Source organism: Bubalus kerabau, chromosome 6 (genome assembly GCF_029407905.1).
Source record: "Bubalus kerabau isolate K-KA32 ecotype Philippines breed swamp buffalo chromosome 6, PCC_UOA_SB_1v2, whole genome shotgun sequence".
Lineage (NCBI taxonomy): Eukaryota > Metazoa > Chordata > Mammalia > Artiodactyla > Bovidae > Bubalus > Bubalus kerabau.
Genome location: NC_073629.1, coordinates 29,160,035 through 29,183,677, shown reverse-complemented (window position 1 = coordinate 29,183,677; position 23,643 = coordinate 29,160,035). Strand labels below are relative to the sequence as shown.

The following is a 23,643-nucleotide window of genomic DNA, read 5'->3' as shown; positions in this document are numbered from 1 at the left end:
CTCTGTGAATCTTCCCTACCCAGAAATCAAACCAGGGTCTCCTGCATTGCAGGTGGATCCTTTACCAACTGAGCTATCAGGGAAGCCCTGTAGATTGATTGTACCCTCCCCCAAAGTCTAAACTATCCTTCTATTGTTTATTTTGTTCTTTAAAATTGTATTATTTATTTACTTTAGGCTGTGCTGTGTGGGGCTAGTTATGGACCTTCTTTTGTTTATTTTGTTTTTTAAAAATTGTATTATTTTTTTACTTTTGGCTGTGCAGTGTCTTCATTGCTGTGTGGGGCTTTTCTCTAGTTGTGGAGAAGGAGGGTTACTCTCTAGCTGCCATGCACAGGCTTCTCTTGTGGTGGACCACAGGCTCTAGGGCACACGGGGTTCAGCATTTGTGGCACTTGGGCTCTAGAGCACAGGCTCAGTAGTTGTGGTGCATGGGCTTAGTTGCTCAGAGGCATGTGCTATCTTCCTGGATCAGGGATGGAACCCATGCTTCTGCATTGGGAAGTAGATTCTTTACCACTGAGCCATGAGAGAAGCCCCCCTTCTATTGTTTATTAAATTAACTAGCACTGACATTCAAGGCGCTCTGTATCTGTCTTCCCTCCCTGCTCAACTTTTCTAATTGTAATTCCTTCCATGCCCATATGCTTTACATTCTGGTAAGAGTTATCTGCCCAACCTAGGCTTGCTAATCACTATCCCATAGGCATGCCTTGGTCCCAAACCTCTTCAGTCCCTAGTCGTCCCCTTCTCTATTGATTAAGGTTGGTCTTTCATACCTAACTCAAATCCGTCTTGCCTCACCAGTTTAGAATGACCCCTGATGCACCAACTGCAAACACCACTAAGCTGGCACTTAGTTACACACTAGTTTCTCAGCCTCAACTCTTCACATGGTCTACATCAGCTTCCCACTCCTCACCCCTTTCCCACTGCTGGAAGAAGGCTGCACTACCCCTCCCATGCTGAGGCCTCTGCCCAGGGAAGCTCTCCTGCCCCTACTCCCTTCCCTACCCTCCCCACCCCACTCTGCTCCACTTCCCCTCCCCTCTGCAGTTCCTAATCATGGAGGGACTCAGATTAGCCCCTCCACACCTTAAGCTGTCTCTCTTTATTTTGAATTAGGTGTCTCTCCCAGACAATTTAAAATATACAAGATCACAAATACACAAAACCAGAGCTTGACTGGGCAGGGCTCCCCTGTCACCCCAGGGATGAGCAAAGGACTGACTTTGCCGTGTACCCACTTCACTCAGGGGGTGCAGGGGGGGTTTTCCAGTTCTTTGGACGTGAATTGTGGTTACGTGCTGGGCTTCTTCCTTGAAGTGGCGGAAAGAAGTGCAACCGTTCAGTCCCACCTGGTTGTCCTCGGTTTTGGAAGCAGAGGGATGAGCCAGGTGTCGGGTAGCAGGGCCCTCTCCCCGCTGCCTGGCTTGGGTGGGCATCTGGGGCTCTGATTTGCCTCCTTTCTCTCCCTCCGTTCCCCTCCCATGGAAGTCTAGCTGCAGGCTCCCCTCTAAGCCCGGGCAACCCCGTCTAAAGAAGGGGAGGCTGCGGTCACTCACCCATGTAGAAGTACTCTGGGGACTTGTCCTCCGAGGAGAAATCCTTCATGGAGCCTCCAAACCGAAACCATAGTCCAAAAGCAATGACCGCAGACCCTGCCAGCTGAAAGGTAAAGAGCCTGTGTTGGCAAAGGAGGGCAATGTGTGTGTGTGAGCTGGGAGACTGGGGGCTGGCAGAGTGGCCCCTGAAAATCCAGCTGGACCCCTCTTCATGTTTCATACAGTGGGCGTGGAATGATGTGCTCAGAGTCCCCACCCCCACCCCAGGTCCCCGATGGGATGTTAAAGCTGGGCTCTCCTGATTCCAAGCTCAGAGTTTCTCCCTTCTGTCAGGCTGCCCTGCGATTATGGGGCAGGCACAGCCTAGCCCAGGATGCCTCTCAAAAAGAGTTCCCACAACAGTCCCCCTGGAAGCTATCTGCTCCTAGTCCTATTGTTCTCTGCTGGGTACTCTGGACTTCCTCACCAGCACCACAGAGAGAGGTCACCAAGAGCAAGATGAACTCCCAGACCTGGGGGAAACCCACTTTCTAAATAGGAAGAGAACATGCCAACCTCAGAACCCACCCACACCTCCTGAGTGCACAGTGCCCAGTTAGAAAGCTGCTTTAGAAGCTCTAGAACCTGTCCTGCCCCCAAGGCCACCATGGTCACTGCCCTGCCCTGCCTGAGGATGGTTGTCCAGGAGGGAAACTGGCCGGGGTTTTTTTTGTTTCTTTCTTTCTTTCTTTTTTTTTTTGGTTGCTATTTTGGGTTTCCATGGAAAGCAAGAAAGGAAAAAATAATTTTCTGAAAAAGCCTGGTCTGTGTGTTGTGAGGCTTATGGAGAGGCTGAGTGGCTGGCACAGGCGGTGGCTGGGCAGGCTGGCAGCTTCTGGACTCATTGCCTGCCTCTCTGCTGCTGTGAGGGCCTCTGTGAGGGTCCGCACTGGCTCTGAACGCCTTCCCTACCACTGCAGAGCTGTCCCAGCAGGCTCCCGCCGTGGCATCCTCTCTCTCTACAACCATCTCGAATTTGATTATATCAGTTCAACAGTTACTCACCGACACCTTCTGGACTCAAAGCACCACAGGAAAGTGAGCAGAGATGTAAAAAGAGCCCCCTGGTTCAGCCAACCCATCCGGTTAGAACTGGGCTGCCTAAGCCATCCCCGAACCACTAGTTCAGAGGCTGCCCCGGCCCCAGTAGCGAAGAGCAGACACGGAGGCTGGCGACAAGGAGACAGAAGCATGAAAGTCAGATACGTAGAGGTTTAATAAGGAAAATGATGTCAAAGTCGGGGTCAGAGCCCTGTGTATACAGGATCCTTCTTTGGGTATCTGTGAAGGGCTGGGGCTCTCTGACTGCATTTATATGAAGACTTTATCTCTTTTCACCCTTTATTCCCCCAAGGCCCATTCCCTTGGTGGCCAGCTTCTTCAGTAGAGGAGCATGATGTCTGCAGGAGGAACTGGAGGCACAGAGTTCTACCAGCGGACTCTCTGAGGCGGAACAACTAAAAGTTTCCAGTACTTAGAGGAAAGCACTAATTGGATAATGTGAGGGACAGCTAAAGGAACTGGGCTGCTCGACCAGCTTTAAAAGATTTTTGCAGTTTAAAAAACATTAACAAGGCATGGAAAAATATTTAAAGAAGTACTGTTAAAACATTAAGGATATTTTCTTTGAAAGGTAAAATTACAGGTGACTTTTCTCTTTGCACGATCCTCTCGAAGTTTTGTGGGTGAAGCAGGTATATTATAAGCTTAAAAGCCTGATATGGTAGTTTATCTCATTAATCCAAAAAAAGTGGGGTGAGTTTTCTTGGGCTGGGCTTTAGTTTGGGAGGAAACTGGCTTTGAAGGTCATTACTGTTTCTCGTACAGGGAAGAGAGTGATGTCCTTTGGGACAGCCCTGTCCTCGGGGTGCTGCCTGGATGGCTGTGTCCAGCAGAACCTCACAGGCAGCCCTGCCCGCCCCGCCTCTGCAGCCACTCGGTGGAAAGAGTTTCCAAACACAAAGCGAAAATCTATTGACAGAGGCATCAGGCCAAGGCTTGCAGCCACCGAGCAGACGGTGGAGGAGGTGACTGGTCCCAGGGACACCGTACCACGAGGCCACATTTTTGGCATCTCTGTACACAGGCTCTAATTTATAGCCGTCTGGGATCATCCTCCCAGACGGAATACATTTGTCCGCTTCTGGCACAGATGTATCTGATGCATAATGGAAAATTAAAAGAGAGGTTGCAATTTAAAGCCCCAGGGCCAATGAGGAAAAAAATCTGAGCATGCTCATCCATGGCCCCCCACCCCCAACCCCAAACCTAGGGTTTCCTCCTGGGTCCAGGAAACTGTGGGGGAGCTGGGTGTCGTCACTGTGGAGGGAATCCTCCCAGCATGCCGCCAGGTTGGGAACACTGTGGGTGTGGACCAGGTCAAGCCCAAGGCTGCCGCAGATGACAGCCATGCCTGCTTTGGAAAGTGGTATCAGCTGAGATGACATAGTCCTTTGGTCCTTTATAACTCACCATTCTTGCAAGACTCTTAAAATACTCTATGTTCACTGGGCTTTGGTTGATCTACCACACACCTGAAGTTGCATGAAAATAATTCCCATCAAGTTCAGTGCAGTCAGGGACAAAGTGAGCAAGTCTAGGGTCAGTAAGACCCATTGCTCTGTGCCCCCCAAACCTAGGAAGAGACGTCTCACTGAGTGAGCATCTAGGCCTATACTTTAACCCTCCTAGACAAACCCACCACCCCTCACACAATGCCCCCATCCTCAGTCCGTCTTTTGCATTCAGTCACAACCCTGCACCTCAGCCAACATGGGAACAAAGGCTGCCCGGCCATGGTGCTTTCCTTCTCACGCCGCTGCTGCCCTCATCTCCTTTCCTTTCTACATATCTTTCAAAGGTAACTATGGTCCTGACTGGGTACTAGGCTAAGCATCAAAGAAGCAACAATGAAGAAGACAGTCTGGCTTCCAGGGGGTGCTGGTGGTAAAGAATCTGCTTGCCAGTGCAGGAGATGTGGGTTCGACCCCTGGGTCAGGAAGAAGATCCTTTTGCAGGAGGGCAACCCAATCCAGTATTCCTACCTGAAGAATCCCATGGACAGAGGAGCCTGGCAGGCCATGGTCCATAGGGTCACAAAGAGTCAGACATGACTGAAGTGACTTAACACACATGTACAGGCTGACATGGAAGATAATCCCATAAGCTAATAAACGTCACAGGACGCAGGAAGTGTGCTCCATGGGACAGCATCACCACCCAGGGATTAGACCAAACTATGACGACCGGCTGTCAGCAGAAGACATTCCATTTTGATTTACATCTTGAAGAATGAGTTAGAGGAGCAGAGAGGGATGGCAGAAAGAGGGAACAGCATGGGTGAGGGCTTCCTTATGTGGAACCCTGTGCTGGGGAGAGAGAAGCATCTGGGAGAAGTCAGAGTCTGGAGCTTGAAACTGGATTTACAGCACGTGGCTCATGGCTTCTGCTAAGCTTGCTACCATTGTGTAAAGCCCATGGCAGGGTCTTGAGGGGAGGAGGAAGTGGAAGCCTTCACTTTAATGGGGATGAGTGCTGTGTGATGTCAGACAGTGAGGAGCCACAGGTAATGACCTGAGTGGCTGGAGATCAGATTGGGGTTGCTACAGGATGGATGCGGTGATGGGCAAGGACCATGAAGGATCCTCTCTATCAACTAGAGAACTTTGCTGAGAGCTGCTCTGCATCCAGGACCAGTATCATTCCCCATGCCTTTGGAACAATTGCCATTAGGAATATTGTTTTTCCAGGAATGGACATTTTCATACAACAGCATGAGTAGGGCTTTGATGTTAATCATTTAATAAGTATTTATTGGACATCTATTGTGAGCCAGGAGGCAAATATTCACAGATAAGGAAGATCTAGTTCCTTCTCCAGAGGATCTCAGGGGCTTGTGAGAAGCTGATCTCTGTGGCCCAAGAGAGACTCTTAACGCTGTGGGCAAGAATTCCATCAGAGAACCAGCCCCTGAGAAGACACCGGATGTCATCATTCCTTGTGTCACCATTTCTTTTCTGAGTACCTGTTGCGCATTAAGCACTCAGAATGTTATGCAACAGGATTTTGAGGGCAAAAGTGTGTGCACTATTTAAAAAGAGGACAGAAGTAAAATAGAGAAGATAGAAGTGAAAGAAACAGACAGTGACATATAAATCCTCGCCATTAGATCGGGGATCACCCGGTACAATTACATTGTGCATTTTCACGGACAAGTTATTTCAGCAGCTAACTATATTCTGTAGAGTCTGCAGGACAAAGTTGCAAACTGTAAGCATATGTCTGTGGAGAAAGTGTGTGTTTTAAAACTAAAGTAGCAGGGGACAGGACTACAGATTTGATTAGAAAATTTTTAATGCAAAGTGGATGGACAAAAAGTTTTCTTTTAAGTAATGCCCATTTGCCAGAAACACGTCATTTAACATGAAGCAAAGCTTGTTAGTGGATTTCAACTGTATTGTACTGTATTTATTTCCACTTTCCTGTGATTGTTGATGAAAGGTTCTATCTTGAGGATATATATTTTTACTTCAGAAATTATTTTTTCATGAATCAAAAACATGGTTCTTAGGAAGGTGCTAATTGAAGGGAAGGGCAGTGCCGAGACAGAAAAATGCAAATATTACTCCCCAGGCCTGGGTCCTCCATTTTGCTCAGCTCCCCCCAACCCCCACCCCCAGCAGAAGGTAGCCATGCTGACCACAAAGAGCAAATACATGCTACTCTATTATCTGATGACTAAACTCTCCAGATAAAAAGCATCACTTAGGGGTTTTCTCAGACAGTTCATGTGCTTTTCCCTAGATGGGTGTGTGTGCTTAGTCATTCAGTTGTGTCCAACTCTTTGCAACCCCATGGGCTGTAGCCCGCCAGGCTCCTCTGTCCATGGGGATTCCCCAGGCAAGAATACTGGAGTGGGTTGCCATGCCCTCCTCCAGGGGATCTTCCCAAACCAGGGATGGAACCCAGGTCTCCTGCATTGCAGGTGGATTCTTTACTGTCTGAGCCACCAGGGAAGCCCAAGAACACTGGAGTGGTTATCCTATCCTTCTCCAGGGGATCTTCCCGACCCAGGAATTGAACCAGGGTCTCCTGCATTGCAGGCAGATTCTTTACCAGCTGAGCTACCAGGGAAGCCCCTAGATGGGAGACACAGTAAATTGTCCTCAGATGCTCTCTCTAGTCACACACAGTTCCTCCTCTCACCTGGGGACCCTGCTCTTGCTATTTTCCTCTTCACTCCACCTGGCTCACAGCTTTCAGCTTTGACGTCACTTCCTCTCGGAAGCTTACCGTGGCCGACGTATGTGCCTTCCTCCATGTCTTATATAACCATTTCTGTTTAAATATTTTTGTAACTTAAAGAAAATTAAGGCCTGAGCTGTGTGAGGGCAAGCACAGGGTCTACACTGCTGTGTTCCAAGCTCCTAACCCCTCTCCCTTGAACAACCAGTTCCAAACAGACATCTGTTGAGTGAATGAATGGAGGGCCTTCTTCACAAAAGTGTCATTTAGGCTGTGCTGTGGACTGAATTGTGTCTCCCCCTAATTAATACATCACTGAAGTCTTAACTGGCCCTCACTGTGATGGTGTTTGGAGGTGGGGCTTTGGGGAGGTGATAGGTTAGATGAGGTCATGAGGTGGGGATTCCCTATAAGAGACATCAGAGCCCTCTCCTTGCCATGGAGGACGCAGGGAGAGGCAGCCGTCTGCAAGCCAGGAAGAAAGCTTTCATCAGGAACTGAACTGGCAGATACCTTGAACTTGACTTTCCAGCCTCCAGAACTATGAGAAATAAATTCCTGTTGTTTAAGCCACTCAATCTATAGTTTTTTTTCTTTATGGTGACCTGACCTAAGACAGGGTGATAGGAGCAACTGTGAACAACCTCCTTCACAGCCCTCCAAGGGAATACTTTCAGAGTACTAATTTTAAATTCATCTGCACCTGGGAAACACAGGGCAGACACCTCAGATGGCACTGTGTGAAGACACTGTTGAGTCTACTCAGCATAACACTTGCCCACAGAAAAATAATTAGAGCAGCTAGTATCAGGTCTGTGTTTTTCCAGCCTGTAAGGATGCATGCCAGGCATCAGGCATGCACACAAAGAATAAATCTATATACACCTTTTACAGGCAGAACATATGAAGACTTAACACAATCATGGCAACACACACACTCAGTGCCCTTAAAGGAAAGAATAAACAAACTGAATTCTGTATTTCTAGCTCTTCCAGGGTGAATGCCATTGTGTATATACATACCCAACTTGCTGGCAATTTTCTTTTTCGGGATGACGTCACACAAAGTGGAAAATGACACTTCAACCCTAGAGACTTCATTAAAAGCTTTTAAGCTAATACTTGCTCTTGGAGGCAATTCTCAGCCCAGATGGAATCATGTAATGAACACTCATAATTCTTCATCTGATTGCAAACCACATTAGGAAACCATAAGGGTAATGGAGTTTCATCCTTTTAGCAGGCAAAAGTCAGAAGCACATTTGCTCCAGAAGATGATACTAGTTTTGTCAAAGAGGAAAGCCAGCTCCCAAGATTTTCATCCTACTATGCAGTGAAAGCAAGGCAAGGATTCAGATGGCACGTTCTCAAAATGAAGGATTTTGTCAGAAGAAATTCAAGAGCCAAATACCATATGACATTCAGGTGAAACCACCTCGGAGGAAGGTTGGTGTCCTTGCTTCCACATCAGGACCAGGTGAGGTGGAATTGGGATGCAGGATTGTGGCAGCAGACGAAGACATGGCTGTTAGCTTGGAAATGCATGGCTGTCAGTCTGGAAATACACTGGTTAGATCCCAGTGTTTCTGATTTCCCACATTAGTTTCCTTATAACGATTTCATGAGAGCAAGCTCATGCTAAGAAATTCCTGAAAGACTTCCTTCAGGTAAGGATAGATTTTAAAATCAATGCTTAATTCTCGGTACCATGGAAGGGTATCTGTGTGTGCTTAGTCACTCAGTCGTGTCCGACTGTTTGCAACCCCATGGACTGTAGCCTGCCAGGCCCCTCTGTCCATGGAATTCTCCAGGCAAGAATACTGGAGTGGGTTGTCATTCCCTTCTCCAGGGAATCTTTAAGACCCAGGGATTGAACCTGGGTCTCCTGTGTAGCAGGCAGATTTTTTACCATCTGGGCCACCAGGGAAGCCCATTGGAAGGATTCTGCCATCCAAACCGCGACAGATTGGGACATTATCTATCTATCTAGAAAGACAATCAGGCGATATATTTGTGTTAAACACACCTTCTTCTGTTTGTTTAGGTTGTTATAGGGTTAACTGGTATGGATCAACTGACATTGCTGAGGTTGGGGGGATGCTTTACACAAAAGAACTGGGGAGACACTAAATTCAGGGGAGGAAGTTGAGCCAGGATGAAAAGCTTCCTCTGAATGATAAAGCAGGTAACTTAAATACAGATAGGCAAAGTGTCTGTGTTTATTCAGTGGTTGTACATACTGCATTTTTCTAAAGAAGTACAAGGAAAGGGAGAAGAGAGATCTGTAAGAATTAGGAGACAGATGATGGTTATATGGTTTTCTTCACACATTAAAACAAATGCCACAGACTACTGGCTAATGATTCCAATGAGCAGATGGCTTTATCAAATGAAAATCAAGTACAACTAAAGTAAAAGCCAAACTACCAAGCTACCAAATTGATTTAAACCCAATGTCCGTCTCACATGACCTGGAGGACCAGCTCCAGGAGGACAAAAGTGGTCTTTTGGATGTTGTCTGAACTTCCTCCTAGCAGCATCTAGCTAGCTTCATCCCAGGCTTGCCTCTGAGTAAACATGTGACATCTCATCTGTATGGAACTTTACACAAGCAAATTGAATATTTGCTTATTGAATACTCCACAAATGGAATATTAAACATTACTTATTTTATGGCCTAATATTTTACAAGGTAGTCTGAGAGAACTACTTTTGAGCGGATAGACAGGTTTCTGGAATATCAACCAATAATATCAATCTTCGCCCAGTTTTCGTTGTTGCAGAAAGACAATGGGAGGGGAGAAAAAATGTTTCAGGTAAAACTCACATTAGATTGGAACAAGACAAAACACTTTTTTAGTTAAAAAGTTAGCTTGAATGGAACCCAGTAAGAATCATGAGTCTTGTACTCTAGAGAGATTTTTCTTAACAGCTATTTAACCAGAAATTATTTGGGGTCAGGAAGGCAGACAGCACGAGGCCATTACAGGGGGCTAGACAGATACAGCTAGGGCAAGGAGAGACCACATGGGCTTCCTGGAGGAGTGGCAGCAGCTTCCAGGCCCTGTCCCTGCCCCACTGGGGGGCTCTGTTGTCTCTCCCCATTCCCTTGGCCTAGTTTATAAGCTGACACTTTCCCAATCACAATTACAACGGAGAGGACAGGGCTTGGCACACACTTTGGAACATTCGTCAACTGCTCTTGTAGAGAACTTCACCTCTTCTGAGCTTTCAGACTGAATAATGATGCACTTGGACAGGTTAGTAATAAAAACACCCACTTGTATATGCTGGGTTGTCAAGGAGCTGCAGCAGATAAAAATGAGGGTTCTAGGCATCCTGGGTTTGAATCAAGCTCTGTCACTTACTAGTCCTGTGACCTCAGGCAAGTCTCTTAACCTCTCTAATCCTCAGCTTCCTCAGCTGCAAAGTGGAGGTAATAATAGTGCCTCCCTGAGAGAATTAAATGACTTCATCTTACACACTTAGAACAGTGAGTGCCAGCACTTATGATTATTATGGAGGTAGACAGACTAATGTTACATTCAAACTGAAAACTTAATCCTACTCAAGATAGGAAATACTGTGGCCATGATTCTAATGACTTAGACCTCTGCTGTCTTCTTCTACTAATTTTTACTTTAGCTCTGTCTGTAATAGATGGGAGTTTTCTAAACCTCTACGCTAAGTATGTCATGGCCCCTTTCCAGAAGCTATGTTCCCCCTCTCTCTTTAGTTTAGTTAAGATCCAATAGAGAAAAGCAGGAGAAGAGGACTTATGAGAGAAAGAATAAATTAGGCTCCTGCTGCTGCTGCTGCTAAGTCGCTTCAGTCGTGTCCGACTCTGTGCGACCCCATAGACGGCAGCCCACCAGGCTCCCCCGTCCCTGGGAATCTCCAGGCAAGAACACTGGAGTGGGTTGCCACTTCCTTCTGCAATGCAGAAAAGTGAAAGTGAAGTCGCTCAGTTGTGTCCAACTCTTAGCAACCCCATGGACTGCAGCCTACCAGGCTCCTCCATCCATGGGGTTTTCCAGGCAAGAGTACTGGAGTGGGTTGCCATTGCCTTCTCTGAAATTAGGCTAGAGCTATCCAATAGAACTTTCTCCAATGATGTAAATATAAATGTTCTGCTGTCCAATACTGCAGCCATTGGTGACCCATCGTCATTGAGCACTTGAGATGTGGCTAGTGTGACTGAGAAGCTGAATGTTAAATTCCTTTTAATGCTGGTTAATTTAAATGTGAAAAGCCACATGTGGTAGTACAGCCACCATATTGGAGAGTGCAGAATTAACATGCTCATCCCAGCTTCAAACTTCTCTCCTTATCAGTCTGTAGACTTGGAGTTGTTAAGAGGGTAGAAACCACACACAGAAAGCCAGCTCTGCCACTAGTCAGCTCTGAGGCCCTGGAAAAGGCTCTGAACTCTCTGTCCCTGTTCCCTCATATGTAAACTAGGGGTGACAATAGCTGCTATTTTAGAAGGTCATTGTGAGCATTAAAGAAGTTAACATAGAAAAAATGCATGGGAAAGCAGATATCACCTAGCTTCCATTTATATTTTGTTGTTCAGTTGCTCAGTCGTGTCCAGCTCTTTGCAACCCCCGGGACTGCAGCACACCAGGCTTCCCTGTCATTTATGTAATGTTTCATATTCTTCTTCAATTTTTGCTTATTGAAATTAATTTTAAACACAGTCTCTTGATATCAGTATATACCCTTGATCAATTCCCATCTTGCTTTTCCTCTGCCTTAAGCTGATCAGAGGTATTCTCAACTTCTCCCTCTCTCTCTCATATGCCAGAGTGTTTTATGCATCTTTTTTGTACCTGCATTTCTGGAATGCATCAAGATAATATAATCTCTCTGGTCATAGACTTCACATTTGCCAAGTCTGCAGCATTTATTATACCTTACATTCCATGTGCCTTCATAAGTATGTGTGGTGAAAACAGCCCAGTGTTTAAAATCAGAAGACCTGAGTGTGAATCTTGGTTTTGTTCCTTTTTAACTCTTTGATCCTAGACACACCATCTACTGATCCTGCCTTCCAGCTTCCACATCTGTAAAATCGGGGTTACATTATTTCATGGGACTGTTGTGATTCACGATCAAATGGGATCATGTATGTAAGAGCATTTTGTAAGCCAAGGCATCATGTGAAAGTTATTTTTGCCCATAAAAAAATTCAAACAGGATAAAAAAAAAGCAAGCCAAGGTAACCCCTATTCATATCTGTATGATGTGCTCTCAACCCATCAGGTCATCCCATCTTACCCACTTCTTTCTCAATTCCTTCTCCTTAATTCCCTAGCAAGAATGACATGATGGTTAGTGTCGTGTCACTTGCTCTAGGAGAACAGCCTTGTTGTGATATAAACTGCAGTGGTAAGGTGGGGGTTAGAAGTTATGTTCCTTTTTGTCACGCATGACTGCAGACTCAAAGATACTGCATTTTCTCAGATAACACAGTGAAATGCCATGGACTATGGGCAGATGACCTCCTGGTAATTGTAGAAACCATCAACCCTCAATGTAAAAGAAAAATCTTAAAACAATAATGGTAGAGAGGTAACTGGAAAAAGAACTGCCACATGGAAGCCAGATAAGCAGGTCAAAAGGGAGGACACTCCCTGCTCCATTCAGAAATGAGAGCCACAGGGGCACTTTGATCTCTTAGGGCCACATCTAAACCAGTTCTCAAAATGTGTTTCCTGGACCAGCAGCAGCAGCAACATCTGGGGGCTTCTTAGAAATGCAGACCTACTGAATCAGAATATTTGTTTGAACAAGATTCCCTGGTGATCTGTATGCACATTAAAGTGTGAGAGGCACTGATCGTGGGGTTTTCCTAATTCCACCCAGAGGGCTCTGCTTGGTTGCACAGAAGCATGACAGGCAACAAACAAACAGCCGCCAAGCTGGTGTGTATTAACCAGAGCCATGTCAGTGACTGCTGAAGCTCCTCTAGGTGCTGAGGGATGGGAGGAGGAGGAGACCGGCACAGCGCACTCACACCCTCGAGGAGCAAAGACATTAGAGACATAATGAACTACACTCAAAGGCACACGGGAGTGTGGTTCATTATCTTACTAATAAAATAGGTAACTAATGAGAACCTGCTGTACAGCACAGGGAACTCTACTCAGTGTTCTGTGGTGACCTAAATGGGAAGGAAACCCAAAAAAGAGGGAATATGTGTATACGTATAGCTGATTCACTTTGCTGTACAGAAGAAACTAACACAACATTGTCAAGCAACTATACTCCAAGAGAAAGTTAATTTAAAAAAAGGGCTCAATGAAGCACCAAATAAAGGCCTCTTGAGTGTCTCAAGATCAAGGACTGTATCTTAATCATTTCTGAATGCTCAGGACTTGGCAGGGTGCTGGGCACATGCCAGGTGGTCAGCACATATTTGCTGAGTGACTAATTGCAGGGGAAAGAATCTGTCATTTTGACTCCAGGCCTTCAATAAGCTACAAGACTGTTGCCACTTTGCTTGATTGGTTGGACTTAGGACACCTGTTTCCCACTTTTCCTTACTTTCACGGATCTCTTAGATTCTGGATTCCACTTTCCTACTTGTCTTCTAGTGTTTAAATTGGATTACCACTAATATCTTGTGTTAGTGTTTACTATGCACATGTACCATACTTAATACTTTACATTTATTTACTCTTTTATCAGCACCAAAATCATAGATTGATGTTGGTACTTGATTAAGTCCATTATATAGATAAGAAAAGCCTCAAAGAGGTTAAACAGCTTACTCATTAAGCTTCCCTAGTTAGTAAATACTATGGCCAGGAATAAACTGAATGAGATGCAAGTATCCACTTTCCAGGCTTCGAATCCGGGGATGTGAACGGCCATGCTGCCTAGACCTGGCTGCGGTCTGTAAGACTACTGGTATGATAGCTCTTGCTTCTGCAGGCTGGCCCCTATTATAGGGTCCTTGCCTCTCCCAGCAACACTGAGCGCCCCCTGTCATCCACAACAGGGGAGGCTGGCAGCTGGCGCTCTCTTCTCACCTTGACAGAAATCAAACGTGGAGAGCAGGACTTCCCTAGTGGCACAGTGGATAAGAATCTGCCTGCCAATGCGGGGGACACAGGTTTGATCCCTGGTTTTGGAAGATTCCACATGCAGGGCAACTAAGCCTGTGTGCTGCAAGTACCGAAGCCCAAGTGCCTAGAGCCTGTGCTCTACAACGAGAAGCCTGTGCTTTGCAACTGAAGAGTAGCCCCTGCTCACCACAACTAGAGAAAAGTCCGCACAAAGCAATGAAGACTCAACACAGCCAAAGAAAAAAAAAAAAAATTATAAAAACATTAAAGATTAAAAAAAGCAGAGACCATCCAACAACAGGGCTGAGGAAATTCCTAATCGCCTTCTGGGGTGGTCTAACTTAGGGGTGGACCCCAGAGAATACTTTCTTCAGGTTTGTTTCTATAAAACAGTTTTTCTGATAGGTGGTACCTCTGAAGTTACTATTTGAAATAAGTTTGGGAAAGAGGAGGAGGCAACCTCTGTGAGCTTTGGTGGAGTCAAACATCTTTGACTCTCAAGCCCACAAGACACAGCCCTTCTTAAAAGGACCCATTAGACATCACCATGTGAAACCCCAAAGCTGCATTAACAACAGTGAGAAGGAAAGGAGAGCAACTTCAAACAAGCCATATATGGCATCGGACTTTCGACAATGAGCGGTCTTGCTTCCTGTTGGTCGGCAACCCTGAGCAGCTCACACAGCACAATGATAGGAAAATGCTGAACACACAACAAACCAAGGAATAAACAGCGCCCAGGTTTTTTTTTTTTCGTTAAACCAACACAAGTGGCTTGTTAGATGGTGGTGTTTTATTTATATTGCTATGCAACAGAGGGAAAAAAATAAAGGTGATTTCAGTGAAATGCATGGAACTATGCCATGCTATCTGATTGTAGTGGCCGAATTTAGACACGACAGATGTTGGGAAGGGTTACGTGTTAGACATCAACTGTGATAACAAATTAAATTAGTGGGGTTCGGGGCTAGGCTTTACTTGTGTTTTGTTAAAATTCAAGGGTGAACAGAGTCAGCAGCCCTTGGCCAGGCTCTGGTGGGATCTAGTTGAATGTTTATAAAATCAGGAGCATGACCTAGGGAAACTTCAGCCAAGCAGCCAGAAGGAGGTTGCAAATCCATTTGTCAAATTGCAGATCACAGAATATGCCGCACCCCCGCTTGCCTCTGCGCCCGCCTTCGGGCGAGTTCCTGACAGGAAAAGAGGTGCTGCCACCCAGGGGGACCTCAGCCGGGCAGACACACGAGCATCTAAGAGTGTGTGTAAATATTACGCTTCAAGTCCCGGCAAAAGCCAGTCCTTCCAGGAAAATTCTCCCCTGCTCTCTCCGCCTTCCCCAAACTTCCCACAAATTCTCCAGCCAGGAAAAAACAACATAAGAAGCTAGGGTGGGGCTTTTCTGCAGTCAGGTTCCCTTGGTTACAGTGAAGGTAGGTACTTAGACTATGTATCCCAAACAATCGCTTTCCTCTAAATCATTAGGCACTGGTTTCAAGCCCCTCCATTCCCTTTAGTTGTACAGGTATAGACATGAGAGAGCCGCCCGTCCCTGGTCCCCATCCTTGTGGAACTGAGAGTGAGCAAGGCCCTGCTTCCCCTCCTGGGCCCAATCTGTGCAAAGAATCCATCAACAAGTAATAAATAGAAAGAGTCCTCTGGATAAAATTGACAATTGATTATCTGTGCAAATAGCGAAGGCCATGTATATCAAGTTCTCTAGATTCATTAATTTTTTCTACGGGTGCTTTCTGTGTGCTGAGTACTATTAGGCACTAAAGATATATTTGTGAACAAGGCAGAAAAAAATTTTCTGCTCTCAGAATATTCTAAGTTCTAGTGGGGAAAACCCACAAGTACAAACTGAGAAGCTAACGTGTAAATGAAGACAAGCTGCAAGCTCCTTGGCAGCAAACATACACACTTTTCCCAGATATTAAGGGACTCTGGGGAAAGAGGGCTAACTTTCATTAATGCTTTCTGTGTGCCAGGCACTTAATAATAATTTTAAAAAATTGAGCACTTACTGTATAGTGGGCTTGTGGGAAGGCGAAATCAAATACTTTATGCCTTTCCTTTTAATCCTCTCAGCAACTCTTACCCCAATTGTTCAGCTGAGAAAACAAGGCTAGAAATAAGAATAACTTGCTCGAGCACACTCTGCTTGGGGTCTCTGTGCTTGAACCTGATCCCTTTGTCAGATGGCACTCTCACTCTTGCTGTTCTGCTGGGGATGGTGGTGGTGTATCACCCCCTCACCCTCGTCCACCTCCAGTCTTCCAGTCCTTCTAAATTCAGTTTAAACATCACCTTCTTCATGAGAACTGTTTCACCTCATCACTAATGCTATGGACTTTTAAAAAAATTGCTTACTTATTTATTTATTGTGTGTGTGTTTCTATTTATTTATTTGACTGTGTGGCATGTGGGATCTTAGTTCCCTGACCAGGGATCAAATCCGTGTCCTGCAAGACCCTGCATTGGAAGCATGGAGTCTTAACCACTGGACCACCAGGGAAGTCCCTCCTGTGAACTCCTTAATTAGATAAGATATATAAAAGGCCATGCCTAACCCTAGTGGCTAACACATGGTAGGCATTCAAGCATTGCTTGTTCCTACCTCCCTTCCTTCCTGTGTCAGAAGTGTGAAATTAGTCACTTGATTATACACTGTTGTGTTTGTTCTTGCTCTATATGCCTTGGTCATTTCCTCAACTAGATTAGCAGCTCAGGGCACAGTATTTTTATTTACAAATATATATGTGTGATTGTGTGTGCATATAGATATTTATATTTACATATATGCTGCTTTTACAAGTCTCATGTAATGATGGTTTAACAGAATGGTTCTCAAACTTGAACATGCATCAGCATTTCCTGGACTTGTTTAAAAAGATTGCTGGGTCTCTCCTCCAGAATTTCTGATTCAGCAGGACTGTGTTGGAACTTAGAATGTGCCTCTCTGACAACTTTCCCGGAGGTGCTCTGGCTCAGGACTCCCTTTGAGAACAGCTGGTTAACTACATGTACCACAGTGCTCAGAAGCATGTGGGTGAGCTGGAGGCCCACCTCTGCCTCTCATTAGCTGTGTGACCTTGGGAAAGTGGACCTATTTGTGCCTCTGTTTTTCCTTATTTGTATAAATGGGGATAATAATAGTATGCATATCCAGAGTGTTGTGAGGATTAAGTTAATAATGAATGCAATGTGCTTAGCACTCTCCCTGACACAATGAAAATGCTCAATAAATGTTGCCTATTATCCCTGGAAAGGCTGGCATGACATCAAGCACTAAAGAAGCTGAACCCAGTCTAACAATTCCTTCTCAGACTTAGATAAGACCTCTTTTAAGCAGTGAGAGTGTCACTGAAGCATAACACTTACAATTAACAGCTTTGAAATTAAGCCAGACTATTACAAAGCACAACATAAAAGGCCTTTAGGAATGCTCCCCCCCCCCCCCCCCACTATGCTGGATGCAAATGACCAAGGGTACAATAGCCATGTGTATTTTTAAAATTCAGGACTGTCTACGGGGTACCTGCTTCACACCTTACCCTGCTAAAGGATGCTGAGGATGGCCACTTGGCCTCTGAGAGCTTGGAACTGCTGGAGTCACCCAGGCCTCTGGGCTTATGGGTTGGCAGACACCAGTGGAGATCATCCTTCAGTAATTAGTTGGTGTCACAGATGAAAAGCTCCCCAGAGTAGTCAGGACAGCCACCAACCTCCTCTATCCTAATTGTTTGAAAGCCCTTGGCCCCCTGCTGCTCCCTCCCAGCTCTAAGAACTTCTTCACCCAAAGCAGGATCTGTATTTCCTTCAGGGTCTATCTGAGCAGTTAGTGGCTGGCAGTCCCTGGAGGAAGCCCAAGAAGGAATGTGCACAAGAGACAATTCTCAGACCTTGTTTCCCAGTCCTTCAGGGCCTCAGACAGAATATCTAGGAATTCAGGGATGGTCTAGCCTTAATTTTGTTCCAGTAGTACGGGAGACAAGGGTCCTGGCCGTATCAGTCAGCGAACCACTAATCCCTGGAATGTTGTTCATTCAATGCAAAGTTGAATGAGATCATCTCTGGGAGCAGTAGTATTTTGCAGAGCCTGCTGGCAGGGTGTTGTGGGGTGGTGCTGCCGCCCCTTGGAAGCCCCTCTCTTCCTCCCATTCCCTTACAGAAGAACACAACCCCTTCCTTCCATTCCAGCGGTACCCTCCCCTAATATTCAGAAAAAGGATGACCCCGCCAATATCACTTCCACTGCTACCCCCGATTTCCCACATAAGCCCACCACAGCCAGGTGCTGTCTTCACACACTCTGGATGGGGCACCACCTCTGGCAGTCCCGGCGCCCTGGCCAGGCCCAGGCTCCAACGGAAAGGCAGAGCGAGAAGGGGGTGTGTGCACTGGAGGGGGTGGGGGTGGGGGTGATGGTGCGGGGTGCGGGAGAGAATCTGGAGGTAAGGAGAGGCTGGTGTCCCCGCATCTGGTGTCATCAGGCTCCAGATGAAAAGCAAGGCAGAGAGGTTCTTCAACGGGAAGAGCCACACGCACGGGGTCTCCCCGCTTTTCACCATTTTTCGTTGCTCGATCTCTCTCTTGGTTCTCTCCCCCTCCATCCCTCTCTCCCACCCCCCACCCCCTTTTGTCTGCCTTTTTCTCACCTCCGCATTTTTGAACACCCAGCCTTCTGGAGCCGGGATCGGACGCCGCAGCGGTCAGCTCCCTGGGGACCCCAGCCCTGCGCCCCCGCCCGGCCCCCTCCCCTGCCCGGCCCTCTCCGCTCCGGGTCTCACCCAGAAGAGCAGGTTGAAGCCGAGCAGCAGGTACTTGATGCACCGCAGGCCCCCGCGAAAGCGCCCCATGCTGCGGCCCCGGCGGCGGGATCCGGAGTCCCCAGGCCCGGGCTCGGAGCGCCGGGAGCCGGCGGGGAGGGGGCGGAGCGCGATGGACCGTGGGCGGGGCCTGCGGCGGGCGGGGTCGGTGGTGGGCGGGGCGGCGGGCGGGGCGGGAGCCCGCACCGGGTGAGAGAGGATCAGGGATGACCCGAAGTCCCTAGGCGGGCGATGGGTGGGGGCGCCGCGGACCGGGGGTCGAAAGGACAGAAAGCGGATACCCGGCTCTCCCCCGGAACGAGGAAAGGCTGCCTCCTTCCCTTCCCAGGCCGGGGGACGCGCCCCGCAGGTGCCCGGCTCGCGGTGATTATCGGAGCATCTGCGAGAAAGGAGCGTCCACTGGGAATCCGAGACCCATTTAATCAGCGCTCTGTGCAGACTCATTTGAGGCCTGCGGTGATGGTTGAGAATAAGGACATGGCCCTGGTGGTTATGGAAACCTGGGAAGGTGGCCTCGGGTAGAAGAGATAAGTAGGACCCAAGGCTGCCCAGAAACTATCAGTACCCATCGCGGGACACCCGGCCCGGGGCACCCGGGTCCCCAGTTGTGGTTTCCCAGCGCCTTGCCAGCGCACAGGCCGCGCGGAAGCAGATTCTAGGGGACCCTCCCTCGGCTCCTCCCGCGCTTCTCCAGAACTCTTACCTTAATAGGCAAGAACTGGGAGAAGGCGCGGGATGCGGCTTTGCTGTGTCCAGAAGGCTGTTCCCCGCGCTGCACGGCCTGGCCTGCGGAGGGGTGTCGGACAACCCGGGTCCTGATGGATTGACAATGGAAACCCTTGGAAAGGAATGCAAAACCTCAGGGATTATTGTGATATGGTGATGGTAGAAAAGCGGGAGCAGGTTTTGTTTTGCTTTGTTTTATTAATATAAAACCGCTGGTGGGGAAACCAGGCTCCCACTTCCATTGACTAAGTGTCTGCAATATGTGGTGCCAGACAGTACGGCGGGGGCGACAAGAAAGTGTGAAATCCAGGGAGCCTATGCATTAATTCAGTAAAACTCCAAGTGCCTCTTATAGACCAGGGATAGTAGCAAAGCCTCAGGGACTCGACAATGAGAAGACAGCCAGGCCTGGCGCGATGACTCTGGTGATAGAGACAGATCTGTGAACAAATGTTATAGCAAGACGAGGGCAAGGCTCTGGTAGGCACCTCCTGGTCTCCTGGCATCGGGAAGGGAAGGCATTGCTGGGGAGAGTGGGCCTGAGCAGGTCCTGAATGAGTCTGAATAGAGAGGAAGAGCAGATGGGGCAGCTTGGGCAAAAGTACAGGCTGGAGAGGCAAGGGCCTTCTGTGGGGACTGTGAGAAGTGAGGGAGCCCAAATGGAGCAGGGGGAGGTGAGAGGGGATGGTGCTAGGGCGCAGCTTTCAGTCAGTTCCCCAAAGTGCAAAACTATGCTGGAGTCTCCGTTTCCTCATCTGCAACATGGAGATAATAGTACATACGTCATAGAGTTGTGAAGATTAATAAGTTAATATTTGTAAAGTGCCTAGAACAATGCATGGCACAGAGTAAGAACTGTAAGGGTTAGCTTTTACTGTGTTTTAGTCTTTCAGTCAGTTTCTACCATTTTTGGTACCAGTCAGTTGCCATCTTTGCCTACCTCTGTGTCTTTGGACATTTGTTTGAATATTTCATGCACTTTACTTATGAAAATGAATAGAAGGCAGAAAAATGAGTGTGCAGATTTGACTAATAAGTGTAAGCCCAAAATAGTAAAATAGTTAATTAGGTATGCAGAAAGAGGCACATCTCTAGCTTCAGTCAGACAACTTGACATCTCTGATCTATTAAAACAGAAAAATACTAAATTAAAAAATAATGTCTAGTACATAGTAGATATTAAATAAGTCTCTGAAGTAAATGAAAAACAATATCATTCTTTATATTGTTGAATATTATGTCTCTAAGTAAGACAAACTACATTTAGAGACTATTATAGGCTCTTTAGGAAAGAATCCCTATTATAAATCTATTGTTCTTTCGTATTACAATTTTAGTACACATGTATTAGAGACAGATCATTGCCTACTAACATAACAGATACAGATTTTGAGTGTAGACTTCCCCAGTCACTCCCTCCAACAAAGCTGCGTCTTAGGGGAGCTGACTCTTTATAGGACTAGGGCATTCTAACTGGTAACACATGTTCAAGAGTAGATTATTATATGAAAGCAGAAAAAATCCATTAAATAAGGAAGTTAGCCTTTAAACTAGACGTTATGCAAAGCTGGAGACAGAAACTAAGCAAGGGTAAGATGGTTAGATTTCTATTTTTAGTCAAGTTGGGACTGTGTGGAGGATGCTTTGAAGTGAAGACTTGAAGCTAATTAAAAGACTATTAGAGCAATGCATGGATTCCCTGGTGGCTCAGTAGTAAAGAATCTGCCTGCAATACAGGAGACAGGGTTCGATCCCTGGATCAGGAAGATCCCCTAGAGAAGGAAATGGCAACTTGCTCCAGTATTCTTCCCTGGGAAATCCCATGGACAGAGGAGCCTAGAGGCATGACCAGCAACTAAACCACCACCCATAGCAATTCAGATAAGAAATGAGAACCTGAACCAAGACAGGGGTAGTGGGTCTAGGAAAGAGGCTCAGATTTGAGAGATATTCAGACTTGATGAAAGATTAAGACAGATTGGATATGAGGTGTAGAGGGGAAAGAGAAGAAAGGATGACTGCTGGTTTCTTACTTGGGTAAGTAACCAGACAGATCATGGAATCATTAACAGAGATAGCACTTTTAGAAGGTGGAGCAGGTTTGGGGGAGAATGTTACAGACATTGTAGGTGGACTCACCTGTCACCCAATCCTACATCCAATTTAGAGGATAGGAATGCTAAGAACTTGCTTCCTGGTATCCTTTCCAGCTAGGCATGGTCGTATAACATATTTCTGATTAATGGAATTTATATGAAAGTCTGTTGGAAGGTTTCTGAAAAACCTGAAATTGTCTTGAAAAAAAGGTTCAGCTATTGCTGGCATTGCTCCCTTCCCTTTTTTCCTGTCTTGAACTAAGACATGATGCCTAGAGCTGTAGAACATTTTGTGACTGTGAGGAAAGGCCAAGAGATTGCAGACTTGCTAGCCAGGAGATCACTGAACTGTGGAACCAACACCAGTAGCCACTTATCTCCAGATTTCTTCTTATGTAAGAAAAATAACCCTCATTTTGTTTGATGCATATATTCTGTTATTTGTGGCTGATGATATTTTAACTGACATAGGGAAATAATACGTTCGTATTTAGATCTGTTGAGTTTTAGAGCTGATGGGAATTCCAGATGATGTGGTCCAGGAGACAGATGGAAATATGATTGGGATTCTGGAGAGAGGTTTGGACTGTAAGTTTAGGTTGAAGATTCATCAGCAAATGCTAATAGAAGCCAATGTTCTCCAAACTTTTGTCCACACATTCCCTAAAATAATTATGAAAAATTATATCCTTCTTTGCACATTTCTCCCAATATTTTATTATGAATATTTTCAAACATACAAAAAGTTGAAATAATTGAGCTGTAAACACCATATACTCACTGCCTAGATTCTACATTTTGCTTTAGTTACGTTACTTACCTCTACATCTATCCATTCATCAACTTATCTTATTTTTTATGGACTTATAGGTAAATTTTAGACATTAATGCACTTTACTTCTAAACTCTTTGGAATGAATAACAGTAAGTAGAGTTCTAATATTGGTTTATACTTTTTAAAGATGAAATTTATCTGAATGAACTGTTCACATTTTAAGCATACCAGTCAATGATTTTTGACAACTATGTTTGCCTTTCTAACTCCAAAGCCTGTTAAGGTATAGGATATTACTGTCACCACTGGAAAGTTTCCTTGTACCATTTCCTGGCCAGTCCATGGCCCCATGTCTCTTGGGGAAAACTACTGTTTTAATGTTTTTACTATAGATTAGTTTCTCTTGTTACATAATATCATATAAATAGAATTGTACAGTATTTATTCTCATGCATTAAATTGATGCATAAGATTATGTGTTATAAACTTGAGTGTATGCAAAAGATGTCATTATGATGTATTTTAAATATTTTGAAAGAAAATGATCACGTCCCTCATTTTAATGCATTCAGTAGAAACTAGTGTGATCTGCTACCTACCATCATCCAAGTTTTCTTTTTCAGATTTAATATCTGAAATGACAACATGAAATTTTTGATCAAAACTTTCAGATGATGTTCTCTTCAATTTTTAAACATTTATATTTATGAGCAGCTTAATTCAAAATAATTTCTTAAATTGAGATATAATTGACATGCAACATTAATTTTTGGTGTAAAAACATCATGATTTATCATTTATATATTCATCATCTGTTAAAAATACATGCACAAGCTCCTTGAAAGTTTTACGTCTTTCTTTTTTCTTCTTGAACTTGTATTTTATTTCAATGAAATGTAATCCTAAAGCAATGCATTTTTATGCTTGAAAGATTTTTCTTGAATATTCTTTTATACTTGTCTGAACAAATATTTCTATATGTTTATTAAAAGAGATTAAATGTTTCCTCCTGAGACCATAAAGCTTCAAGTTTTAATTAATTTATTCTAGACTATTATTAAAATTATTCTTAGTATACAGTTGACTACAATAATAAATACATCTTAAATAAGCAATCATTAAACATAGAAGTAAAATATTCCTGGAAGTGTATCTGTTAATGAGATTGGTGGGGTTGGGATTTTTTTCTACTAGTTCATGTATCCATGAATGAGAATATTCCTTATTGCTAGAACAACACAGGTCCCAGTGTAAATCCCCTTAACATTTTTTTATTGCTTTGATATTAATGCTGAG

General features: G+C 45.4%; 1 protein-coding gene across 2 annotated transcripts in view; it reads right to left on the bottom strand.

The window, feature by feature from the left end:
• The window catches only part of TSPAN2 (tetraspanin 2), a 38,706-nt gene extending 19,867 nt beyond the window's left edge, over positions 1–18,839 (bottom strand). The window contains exons 1-2 of one of the 2 annotated variants that reach the window (XM_055584633.1): positions 18,712–18,839; positions 1,566–1,668 (exon numbers count right to left, since the gene is read on the bottom strand). In XM_055584633.1, coding sequence (XP_055440608.1) covers positions 1,566–1,668; positions 18,712–18,780 — 172 coding nt within the window. In that variant the 5' untranslated portion in view covers positions 18,781–18,839. Of the gene's footprint in view, positions 1–1,565; positions 1,669–4,648; positions 4,770–18,711 lie in introns of those variants that run through there. The other variant, XM_055584632.1, reaches the window with a different exon arrangement.
• Between the last annotated feature and the right edge of the window lie 4,804 nt (positions 18,840–23,643).